General features: G+C 46.6%; 1 protein-coding gene and 1 long non-coding RNA gene across 5 annotated transcripts in view; one reads left to right on the top strand and one right to left on the bottom strand.

Annotated features, from left to right (window-relative positions):
• The window catches only part of CEP78 (centrosomal protein 78), a 60,465-nt gene extending 56,516 nt beyond the window's left edge, over positions 1-3,949 (bottom strand). For 2 of the 4 annotated variants that reach the window (XM_062208452.1, XM_062208451.1), the window contains exon 1: positions 3,493-3,947. In XM_062208452.1, the coding sequence (XP_062064436.1) occupies positions 3,493-3,745 (253 nt within the window). In that variant the 5' untranslated portion in view covers positions 3,746-3,947. Of the gene's footprint in view, positions 1-3,492 lie in introns of all 4 variants that reach the window. The other 2 variants (XM_062208450.1, XM_062208453.1) reach the window with 2 other exon arrangements.
• Positions 3,950-4,083: 134 nt separating this feature from the next.
• LOC133771338 (uncharacterized) lies at positions 4,084-12,050 on the top strand. The gene is made up of 3 exons (XR_009867563.1): positions 4,084-4,371; positions 5,052-5,262; positions 10,575-12,050. It is a non-coding gene; the product is annotated as an uncharacterized LOC133771338 (long non-coding RNA).
• The last annotated feature ends 600 nt before the right edge of the window (positions 12,051-12,650 follow it).

Raw genomic sequence — 12,650 nt, 5'->3', positions numbered from 1 at the left:
TCACCCACGTGGAAGACTCTGATTGAGTGACTGGCTCCTGGCCTCAGCCTGGCCCAGAGCTGGCCATCACATGTGTTTGGGGAGAGGGCAGGGTTGAGAAGAAACCAGCAGATTGGAGATCTCTCTCCCTCTCTCTCAATGCATTTCTTCCTCAAATAAAAGTGAATTTTTTAAAATGTTAAAGATCAGGACCAGCGCTGTGACATAACAGGTAAAGCCACCTCTGTGGTGCCAGCATCCCATACAGGTGCTGGTTCCAGTCCCAGCTGCTCCACTTCTGATCCAACTCTCTGCTATGCCCTGGGAAAGCAGTGGAAGATGACCCAAGCACTTGGGCCCCTGCACTCATGCGGAAGACCCAGAGGAAGCTCCTGGCTCCTGGCTTCAGATTGGTTCAGCTTCAGCTGTTGCAGCCATTTGGGGAGTGAACCAGAGGATGTAAGATTTCTCTCTGTCTCTGCTTCTCTCCAACTCTGCCTTTCAAATAAATAAATTAATCAAAAAATATTAAAGAACACAGAAAATCAAATTAAGTTTATTAAAAAAAAAGTTTAAAATATCTTTTGGCCGGCGCCGCGGCTCACTAGGCTAATCCTCTGCCTTGCGGCGCCGGCACACCGGGTTCTAGTCCCGGTCGGGGCGCCAGATTCTGTCCCGGTTGCCCCTCTTCCAGGCCAGCTCTCTGCTGTGGCCAGGGAGTGCAGTGGAGGATGGCCCAAGTCCTTGGGCCCTGCACCCCATGGGAGACCAGGAGAAGCACCTGGCTCCTGCCATTGGATCAGCGCGGTGCGCCGGCCACAGCACGCCTACCGCGGCGGCCATTGGAGGGTGAACCAACGGCAAAGGGAAGACCTTTCTCTCTGTCTCTCTCTCACTGTCCACTCTGCCTGTCAAAAAAATTAAAAAAAAAATTAAAAAAAAAAATCTTTCAGGCCACATCTTCTGAATCCTCCTTTTGGGTAACCTATATTCTCCCATGCCTCCACACACCTGTCCCTCACAAAGCCCAAATCCATGTTGGGCCCAGCCTGCCTGGCAGACACATTTAGTTGTGCTACAGGCCCTTCTTAAAACATTAAAGATAACCAAGATCCTCTCCCTACCCCTTATCCTCTCCTGCTGTGCAGGGTCCAGTGGAAGGAAGTTGCTGTACACTGTCACCCAAGCCTGCTGCCCTCCCTCTTCTCACTGCTCGCCGGGCCCCACCCATTCTCCAGGAGGTGAAATCCAGCCCTTCTGCTCCATGCCTTCCTTTGGGCCACGAGCTTACCCTCTTTGCAACTTTAACTTGCCTTCTCTACAGAGGCCAGAGTGAGCTCCTAAGTCACAAGTCCACCTTGCCCTTCTGTGCTTCCGCACCATCGTCAGGATCAACTGAACTCCTTGATGGGACAAGCAAGACTCACACGTTTCCAGTCTCAGCTCTTCCTCAAACCCTAAATTCCAGTCTTGTATCCCAGCCTGCCATATTCCCCACTATTTCTGAGAGGTCTGCCCAGACTACTCCTTCCTGTGCACCTGGCTACTTCCTACACAGTCTTCCAAAGGATAGCACCTCCTCTGGGAGGCCGTCCCTGAACCTCCCTCTCAGTTCTGTGTTCTAAGCCACAGACTCCCTTTTCTCCCACAGCATTACGCACAATGCCAGGGGTAGGGAACCTTTTTCTGCCAAGAGCCAGTGGATGTTTATTCACGGTCTTACAAAATTATCACCTTAAAATTAGCCTGCTATAGATTCACAGGATTTTAAGGCCCTCCCAGGAGGACCAGACCAAATGACATTGTAGGTCTTATGCAAGCAGGACGTTCCCCACCCCCATTCTACCTGCTTCCAGCCCCGGTAGAAGGGAAGATGCTTTAGGGAGGGGAGCGGATCTCCAGCAGTACTCGGTGCAGACTGAGACTGAGCTCATTCTACTGCCAGGACACTTTACACACAGAACCTGCTCTAATCCTAAGAACTCACTCAGGAGGTTGCCTTAATGCCATTTTACAAGTGTGGGAAGCACAGTTTACAAAATAACTTGCCTTGGGGCACATAGAAGGGTTTGCCTTTAGAATTCAAACTACGCTGCTTCTAACCCTCATATGCTTTCCACTATAAGATGTTACTCCTTAAAAATCTTTAACAAAAATCTGTCATTATTAAAAAGAGAGGAAGAATCAGCTGGGAACACACAAGAGAACTTGAAAAGCTGGTGGAAAATTCACAGTACCTTTTCATTCCATTTTCCCACAGACTTGGCAAAGCCCCCCCTTGCACATGTCAGGTGAGTCAGATTTCTTCCCACTCTACAGTTTTCCTGAATGACCATGAAAGTTCCAAATATTGATTATGCAGTTAACAGATCAATTTAACCATGGTGAAGTTGCAAATACAGAATCTGCAAATAATGAAGATGTTCAAAAAAATGCAAAGTTGTCCCTGGTTGGCAGGAGATAGAATGCTTTTTTGTTTCACTGTGTATTTTTTTTTTTTCATTTTCAACTTGTCTGCTTTTCTGCATTAAGCCTGTTATTAAAGGAGGAGAGACAATTCTAAACTTTCCTTGTCAAAAAGGAAAGAGGAACAGAGAGCAGGCATTACGGAGTGCTAGCATGTAGCCTAGCCAGAGATGACCCCTGATGAGGACTGCAGGGAGTAGAGCCAGTAGTCTTCACAGGGTGATAACGAAGGCAGCCACAAAGAGTCCACACATTCCAAAATTCTACAATTCCCCCAGCCAACTGCCTGCAGAGAGCATCTGAGCTAACTTCTCAAGCCCACATCAAACACCCCCTCCCAATAGCTTAGGCTGGATTCACACACTTTCGCCTTCCCCAGATATCTCCAACAACATCTTAACGTATGCTTAGACGCTGACTAATGAGAAGTTGTGAGCCTCTTCCAGTTCAATGCAGCAAATATGATTTGAGCTCTATCAGGTACAAATGCCATCCTAAGTGCTAGAATGAGTAACATCATTTTGTCACCTGTCATGATTTATTTAATATGTTTTGCTAATAACCAAAGGGTTTGGATTCCTAATTATATCGTCTTACATTCGTAAATGCTTTGCATGCGTACAGCACTTTACAAAATTCTTATACACACGTTTTAAACATGAATAAAAAGGCTGGGATGTATTGACACCCTGCTCGCTTAATTCTACATCAAGCCTATAAAAGTCATTCAATAAAACTGGCAACGTCTGTCGGACATTCAATGCCATCCCAAACTCGGTTAAACACTCCACACCCATTAACACGGGGAATCCTTGCAATCACCATGTAACACGGGTTCTGTGATTAAGGCCATGCCACGGATGAGAACGCCGAGGCCGAGACCCCTAAAATGAATCGCCGAGTCACCCGGGCGCACGCCCAGTCTGCTGCACACCTTACCCGGGCAATGGGCACCTGCACAAGGGCCCAGGCTCCACCGTGTATCCAAAAAAAAAAAAAAAAAAAAGGAAACCCGACGTCGCAGCACTGGAAGCGGGAATTACAAACCTGTTTCCCCAAGCCACGGCTGGAAGAAGCTCTTGATGGAGATCAAGGGCAAATCTTTATTGATCTTGAGGGTGCTCAGGAGCGGCGCCCAGTCCACCATGCGGAGGCGGTCAGCGTTGAAGTCCAGCACGCCCTCGCGGAGGCAGGAGCGCACGGCGGGCAGCGGCACCGAGTCCTGCAGCGCGCACAGGTACTCGTAGTGCGAGAAGAAATCGGCCGCGCTGTCCCGCCGCAGCTTCACCGAGTCAATCATGGCCAGACCGCGGCCACCGGGGACGCCGGCCGAGCACGCTACACCCACACCCACCGAGAAGCCTCGCTAGCCGCCCGGCTCCCCGGCTCCCCACGGCCCGGAGGCTCCGCGCCCCAGGCTAGGGCAGCCCTTCGACGCCGTGCTCCCGCGTCGCCTCCCGCCCCGCGGCCCCGGCCGTTGGCTCCCTCCTCATCCCTCGGTTGCGCGGGGCTTCGGTTCAAGCCCGCTGGCGGGCACCGGAGAGGGCGGTGCGCGCCGACGTCAGCACGCTCGCTGTGCGTCGGCACGCAGGCCACGCCTTTCGGGGGGCGGAGCCTTGGCGGGGAGGCTGGCGGGGCCCCGGGGAGGTGGCTCTTGGGATATGGGGTTTGCCTAACAAAGGGTTGCCTAATGGACCGGTTTCTGGGCGGGCGTTTGGCCCAACGGTTCAGCCACCCGTTAAGATGCCCGCATCCGATATTGTAGTGCGAGGTTCTCTTCCTGGTTTAGCTGCCGATGCCCGCGTCCTGCAGATGCACGGCCTCCGAGTTCCTGGCTCCCTGCCACTCTCGTGGGGGACCCGGATGGAGCTCCCCGCTCCTGGCCCAGCCCCGACTGCTGCGGGCATTTGGGTAGTGAGCCAGCAGGTGGGCGCTCACCTCTTTCTCTCTGCCTCTCAAATAAAATTTGTTTTAAAATGTTTAAAGTGAACTGTGTGGCAACGGCATTTTAAGGACTCCGTCTAAACTTGTGACGAATGTGTCTGCGCGGTGCCCAGGACCGAGATGACACTCCGTAAGGGGTGGCTGAGGACTGAGGGGACGTCTGCGTGTTTCGGAGCTATTACTGTCTACGAATAATTCCTAATCTCTGTAGTTCCTACTGACACGGTTGTTGGCAAATTATTTCCTGAATCTGGGATTACATTGGGTTTCTATGAATCTGTTTTGTCTTGATGATGATAATGATGGCTAATTCCCTGAGGACTTGTACTCTCTGTATCTTAGACGTTATTTAAGCACTGTGTAAGTATGCTTAAGAAGTCATTTTCCTGACATGTTCACAAGAGATACACTGTTTTATGTCTGCTCTACAAAACAGGAAACAGGCACAGAGCAGTGATGTTAATACAGCTCAGTTAGTGAAGAACCTGATAATTGACCTCAGAGCTCGTATTTGAATCCAGTCTCTAAAACAATGATAGCCCTCTGCTCTGTGGTTCTATGTATAGCTTTCTGTCCCACCACTGCATTCAGGATACCCAACTTACTGCCAAGTCTCTCTCTCTCTCTCTCTCCCTCCCTCCCTCCCTCCTGAAATTCCCTAGGTGTGGCCAGCAATGACTTTCACATGCAGCAGGCTGGAATTATAATGTAGCGATACTGAATACCCACCAAGCAGCTATGACACCTTATCATTCCTGTTGAAGAGCTCATACCAGTATAACCATCATACCGCTCCCAACTACAGCCTAACTGACACTGAGGAAACCATTTTTTTGAATTTGTATTCATCATTGCAATATCTCAGTTGCATACGTAAGTAAACAGCATAGGACACTGTACTATGTTTTCTGATACTTAATTTACTGTTGCTTTTGCTAGGTTCATCCATGTTGACATATAAAGCTATAGTTCATTTCTTTTCCCTGTTGTATAGGATTCCCTTCTAGGAACTTACAATTTATCTATTTTTTTTCCAATTTCCGGTATGATCTCTTTGTTGTACATCCAGCATCACTTAATGTGATTGTCCTTCACTCTTGGGCTTCTCTTGCTCACCCATTTCTAAACACTGTGGCAACTGACAAGTGCAGCTGCTCAGGAAACATGTTCGTTTAAAATTGACTTTTCTTAAGCTTACTTATTGTCAGTGTGGCAAGATTCCTTTCAAGGCTTGTCTAATAATTTCTTCTCTACTTCAATGTAATTATGACTTCTTAGTAGCGTCAGTTCCCCTTTCAGCATCTGGGGGGTTCACCCACGTGCTTCCCTGAACACTGGGAGAGTGGCCTCTGCACAGGATCTCTGGGATCCTGACAATCCGGGCACACATGTGGCCCAACACGAAATGCCTGGGGAGTAACATGCTATTGGGAAGTACAAGGGATGAGCTCTTCACCTTCAGGGGGTCTCCTGAGGGCATTTTGGACCAGAATACAGTTAAATGATACCATTTTACCTCTTACTCTCACTACTCTACTCCTGGTCCTTCCTAATAACGTGATATCCAGACTTCCCAGCCAACTCACTTTTCCATGAACCACAGTGCTAATGCTATCTTCTCAATTCTAACATCGATCCCCTTTACCTGTTTCCAGAGCAGGTGGATCCAGTTACAGAGAATGTCAACTGGACTAGCAACAACTAGTTGCAACTGACATCTGCTGTAACTGACAGGTGGTTTCCATTTCTTTTATACACTCCCTTCCTTAGGGCTAGTTACAGTGGTTATTCCAGGAGTCCTCCACTCTTCTCCTGTCACCTTAGACTCCATTCTATGTCCCTAGTTTCCTACCCAAAGAGAACGTCTTTTATTGCAACAGGGAAGTAAGCTTTTGGACACAACCTTCCTTGTCCTTTTTCCTGTAACTTGAGTAGCCTTCTGGTCCATGCTCTGTAATTCAGCCACCACTTTCAAATCCTTTGTGACTTCCTGTTGCTCTTAAAATAAAGATATAACTGACAATGATGTAAAATGTAAAACACATTAAACATACTGTTTGATCAGCAGGCATTCTTTTCAGAACAAGACTTTTGATGACTTATATTCTGGAACATGCTCATTGTCTCACTTGCACTGGCACTTCTAGTAGCACTAATCTAAAGGGCACTATCTCTGCAGTCTCATCTTGTACCCCTGTCTGTTCTGTTCTCAGGGATCCAGGCCACACTGGCATCCTTTCAGTCCTGCCTACTTACAATGTGTCTTTGTCGAGTCGTCCTCTCTGCATGAAATGTCCTTCCCTTCTTTCTGCACCTGATGAACACTCTTATCTCAGCTCCCATTTCACCTCATTAAGGAAGCATTCCGCTCTCCCTGACTCAACAAATCCCCCATCATGAGCTCTTCTGATGCCCTGTAACTCTCATTCATAACTTATCATATTTCACTTCCATTGGAAAACAAATATGCACCACATGGTCCATGAGGAAGGAATCTGCCTTGCTCACTCTTGCAGCTGCAGCCCACTAGCCCTGTTACTATTTGATTCAATGAAAAAAAAAAAAAGTATCCAATCGATGACCACGACCTGGCAGTCTGTCCTTTATAGTTTATCCTTTGCAGCACTCCCTTCCTTCTGTTTGCATTACCATTATTTCCATTCCACCATTTATTATTTTACTCCTGGATTACAATGTCTGCCTTAGAGAATAACATATCTTCCTACTTTCAGACTCTCCCTACATCCTTGATTATAATTCTCAAGGTTTTTGTTTTAATGTTTTTTACAACTGCTTCATTCCAAACATGACATCCATTGCCAATAGAACACAGCCCAAAAATTAAGGTTGTATCTAATTCCCTCAGTAATATAACTTTAATCTGCTTTCCAGCCCTGTTTATGTCATGGATTGAACTGTCTCAACATCTTTGTTCCCTTCAAGCTCTACCTATTATAATATTAGACATTCTTCTAGTCACCCTCCTTATGTCTCCTTCTCTGGGAAAACTTCACTGAGAATCCAGCAAAATATAGTTCCCTTCTCTTCTTTGGACTTACGAGCAGTTTAATAGGACACATCTGCAAATTCCATGAGACATCCATGTCTTATCTCCCACTCTGGAATCTAAACTCTCCAAGAGCCAGGCTCTCTGTGCTCTGTGCAGCTCTCAGCATGGTATGACTATGCACACAGTCAACCTGATCAGTAAATATTTGGTGAATGAATGAGTAAATGAATGGGAACGTGTTCTCTGGCTCTTTCGCTCTTTTTCCACTTTTAAGGTTCTGTAGTTAAGGGCTATGTTTAGACAATGTGCTGCTTCATAGCAACACAATACCCAAGCTCACAGAGTTGCTAATAGCTGCTAAGAGCATCCCTCCACCTCCTTAGAACAGCCTGTTCTCTCTCAAGTGGAGAGAGCAGGATCTAATGTTTATGAAATATCTTTGTTCATTGGGCAGTGAAAGTACCGGGGCTGTACACTCAGTGAAATGCCTATACTGATTGTCATTTTCTCCTGTGAATAATTGCTGTCCACAAAGATGTTCCTTTATAATTTTTCATCCCTTTTTTAGATTTGTTAAAAGCAGTTTACATGCAAGGAGAAATCACATTGAAATAACTTTGCATTATATTTAATAAAAGTTTGGGGAGATGTCTTTATGTTACATTACCAAATTTACTTGGGGAAACTAACCCTGTGAAATGTGTTGGGCAGATAAGAAGACTTTAAGAATTCTCAAAATTTGTGAGCACCCAGTTGTTAAGGCCTGCTGGTAGCCAACTGTATAACAATGATCTGGACCATGTTCTTGGTTGGCTTTTGTGGCAACAATGTTAGGAGACAAACTACTCCAATACTCAGTGACATTAATAAGAATTCATTTTTCTTGGATCACCAGTTAGCTTTACAGACTGTTTTGGACTTCTAGATAGCTGGTTTTCACTCCATGCTTAGCTAGGTTTGAGGTCTGTGGGGAATCAGCTCCCAGCACACCTGGTAGCTGAACCGTGTTCATGAAACACAGGAGGTATGGCTTTTTTGTTGAGGGTGACCTAAACACAAGAGGTGAGTCCAACCATGCAAGCCTATTGGAGCCCTAGCCAGCATTATACCTGCTCACACTCCATGGCGAAAGCATTTCGTAAGTCTATGTTGTATTTACAATGTGGGCAGATATTTAAAGCTGGCCAAACTCACAGAAGAATATTGCATCTTGGCCAATGTTACCATAACATTTTCAAAGGCATTCAGAGTTCTGCTAAACCTCCTGCGAATTTGTTTACCTTGGAGAATTTTTTGAAGTTATGGGACAGTCTGTGTGGGGAGAGGGGATTAGACTTTAGAACTCAACTATCGCCGGCACCGCGGCTCACTAGGCTAATCCTCCGCTTTGCAGCGCCGGCACACCGGGTTCTAGTCCCGGTCGGGGCACCGATCCTGTCCCGGTTGCCCCTCTTCCAGGCCAGCTCTCTGCTGTGGCCAGGGAGTGCAGTGGAGGATGGCCCAAGTGCTTGGGCCCTGCACCCGCAAGGGAGACCAGGAGAAGCACCTGGCTCCTGCCATCGGATCAGCGCGGTGCGCTGGCCGCAGCGCGCCTACCGCGGCGGCCATTGGAGGGTGAACCAACGGCAAAAGGAAGACCTTTCTCTCTGTCTCTCTCTCACTGTCCACTCTGCCTGTCAAAAATTAAAAAAAAAAAAAAATGAAAGGCTGGGGGCTGGCGCTGTGGCGTAGTGGGTAAGGCTGTCACCTGCAGTGCTGGCATCCCATATGGGTACCGGTTCAAGTCATGGCTGCTCCACATCCGCTCTAGTTCTCTGCTATGGCCTAGGAAAGCACTGGAAGATGGTCCAGATCTTTGGGCCCCTGTACCCACGTGGGAGACCCAAAAGAAGCTCCTGGCTTCAGCTCGCTCTCTCTCTCTCTCTCTCTCTCTCCCTCTGCCTCTCTGTAACTCTGACTTCAAGTAATAAATAAAATCTTTTAAAAAAAATGAAAGGCTGGGGGTTGGCAGGTAAAGTTGCTGACTGTGGTGCCAGCTCCCATATGGGTGCTGGTTCATGTTCCAGCTGCTCTACTTCCAATCCAGCTCTCTGCTAATAACCTGGGAAAAGCAGGAGAAGATAGTTCAAGTGTTTCGGCTTCTGCCACCCATGTGGAATAAAGCTCCTGGCTTCAGCCTGGCCCAGTCCTGGCCATTGCAGACATCTAGGGGAATGAACAAGTGGATGGAAAATCTCTGTCTCTGTCTCTCCTCTCTCTGTAAATCCGATTTTCAAATAAATAAATAAATGAATCTTTAAAAAAGAATGTCTTAAAAAATATAAGCATCCGATGATCACATGGCAAAGCAATTATTGGAAATTATACGCTTCACACATATTGTAAAATGACTTGAAATCCCCACAAAAAAAATTGTACTAATTTGTAATTGCAACATCTCTTCAACTTCCTCATGTGATGTGATCTTCATGTTCATCTGGCCTGGGTCCCACACCTTTGTTCATCCACACCCAGACAAAATATTCCTGAGGTATTGTCTTAGGTTTAACCTCAGGAAGGCTGCTCTACTTACCTCCACACCTCATCTTCCTAAAACAACAACCCTCTCTCGGTCTGCCTCAGAGAATCTATTCAAGCAAAGATCTAAACAAGGTATTTGTATTGGTGTCTCCTCAGTTATTTTCTGTTAGGAATCAGTGCTTAATCAATAGGAAAGTAGTTAAGCAAATTATATTATCTCCATTTTATGAAATGATATGTGGCCAATAAAATAGAAAGAGAGATTGAGAGGGCCAGAGGAAAGGTCTTAGCAGTGCTGGGAGGGGAAGAAAAAGTTCTATTTCCAGGCTTGAACAGGAAATCTTTATACACAGTTATCCTTTACATGAGATCAGCAAATTGGGTCCAGGACCCCTCACAGTTCCAAAATCTGCAGGTGCTCAACATGCTGATATAAAATGGCATAGCATTTGCACATACGCTACACACATCCTCTCACATCCTTTAAATTGTTTCCAGATTACTTATACTACCTAATACAATGCAAATGCTATGTAAATAACTGCTATACTGTATTATTTAGGAAATAATGTCAAGAAAAAATCTGCACATGTTCAGTACAATTGCAATTTTTTTTTCCTGATTATTCCTGATCTGTGGTTTCCTAAATTTGCAGAGCCCACAGTTGTAGAGGACTGTGTCACCAAATGACTCTTGGGTCATTCTCCAGCCACAAGATAAGAGCTGAATTCAAGGCCTAGGAAGATTTCCTTTGGGCTTGGGGCCAGCTCCCCTTTGACTGCCTACCCATGCCAGCCATCAACAGCAGCAACACTGATAGCACTCAAGGGCAAGAACACTTTCCTGAAAACTGTCATTGTTTTTGTATCCTAGCAAATGGAACCAGAGTCCAGTGGGCAAAGATCTGGTGTAGGTTGGGGTGGAGATGTTCTGGTCATGACTGGGAGAGCTCAGACAAGACCTAGAAGGATCAGCCATCATGTTTGGAACATTCCACGCTCGGATGAGGCATGAGCACCTTCTCAGAGGGGAAGCTCTCCTCGCTGACTCCCTCCAGGACACCTGGCTTGATGACTTCGCACAGGACAAAGGAATCAGGCATCCATCAATGATGAGATTGTTCTTGAAGCCACCAGATATAACCTGGGGGGAGATAAGGTGCAAAGGGAAAGAAAGCTTGATGGGTGTTTGAGTGGGAAGAGTAAAGGGAATGAAAAAGAGAAAGTAAGGCGAGAGGGGAAGCCATGGGAATGTCCTTATTCTATTTAACATATTTCTCATTATGTTTTTCCTTCTACCACCAAACATGATCCAGGCCACATGACTCTGTGCCTGACAAGGTTAATGTGCAGCGCTTGGCTGCCATCTGGGCAGGAGTGTGAATGACTTCACAAGTCTATGTGAACACAAAGACGACATATGCGTGTATGCATGTTGTCAGAGCAGGCACTGGCTTGTTTGGGGAAGGTACCTTGGTGCCTTTGAGAATGATATGTAAGATCTTGTCCCAGAAGAAAACTGCTTGCTGTTAAGTATTGGGTTGCCACCCTGTGTTCTTCAGAAACTGGGAGGAGCCATATTAATTGTCCTCCAAGGCACCTGTAGATGATGGGAGCCCTGCCCATCACATTGAGCTTTCAGCAGTCCTGGGCTTGCTTTGGATTCCTATTAAGTGTGAGGTCAGAGTGTCCAAAGGCATCCAATAGTTCCCCAGCCCCACGTGCGTTTCTGCCATCTGGAATAGAGCCTTGAAGGACTGACTGAGCAGAGTGACACCTTTTGAAGAAGGAGATTGCAAAAAAAGTTGGGCTTGGGGGCCAGCGCTGTGGTGTAGTAGGTAAAGCCACCTCCTGCAGTACCGGCAATCCCATATGGGTGACAGTTCAAATTCCGGCTGCTCCACTTCCAATCCAGGTCTCTGCTATAGCCTCAGAAAGCAGTGAAAGATGGCTCAAGTGCTTGGGTCCTTGCACCCACGTGGGAGACCTGGAGGAAACTCTTGGCTCCTGGTTTCAGATCAGCGCAGCGCCGGCTGTTGTAGCCAACGGGGGATTGAACCAGTGGATGGAAGATCTCTCTGCCATCACCCGATCTCTGCCTCTACTTCTCTCTGTGTGCAACTCTACCTTTTAAATAAATAATCTAAAAAAAAAAAAAAAAAAAAGGTAGAGCCACCAAGGACCATGTTCAAAGTGACAGGAGGGCCTCCATGAATGCATAATGAAGGAAGAGCTCCCTTTAGAAAAATGCTGTCCTGTATGCCTAAAGGGATGAAGAAGTGAGGGGCAGTGGGACCCATCTCTACTCCCCCCACCCAACCCCAGGCTATTGTTCTGCCCCAGCTCTGAGACAAGGACCTAGAAAAGCAACTGTTAGTTCTACCATAGAGGGCAAGCTTAGAGAACGAGCAAAATCTAGTTTAGGAAGATTAATTTCTTTTTTTTCTTTTTTTTTGGGGGGGGAGATTAATTTCTGATTTTAGTAACCTGTTTAATACTAGTACATATCCATCATTGAGCTGAACATTTCCAACTTGAAGTTTAAAGACATCCAGTCACCCTTCAGGTAGGAACTCAGGACTAGAGACCTCAGGGGATGAAATTCCCATGCTGGATCGTCTTTGTGTACCTGAGATTTGAGGGCTTCTCACCAAAGGAGAGTTTGTAACTTGAAAGAGCTCAGGGACTGGCCTGGCTTACATAGGAAGTCTTTTCTGTATTCCATATTTTTG

The sequence above is a fragment of the Lepus europaeus genome, chromosome 12 (genome assembly GCF_033115175.1).
Source record: "Lepus europaeus isolate LE1 chromosome 12, mLepTim1.pri, whole genome shotgun sequence".
Taxonomy (NCBI): domain Eukaryota; kingdom Metazoa; phylum Chordata; class Mammalia; order Lagomorpha; family Leporidae; genus Lepus; species Lepus europaeus.
The sequence above is the reverse complement of the archived record's forward strand: the minus strand, read 5'-3'. Positions and strand labels throughout refer to the sequence as shown.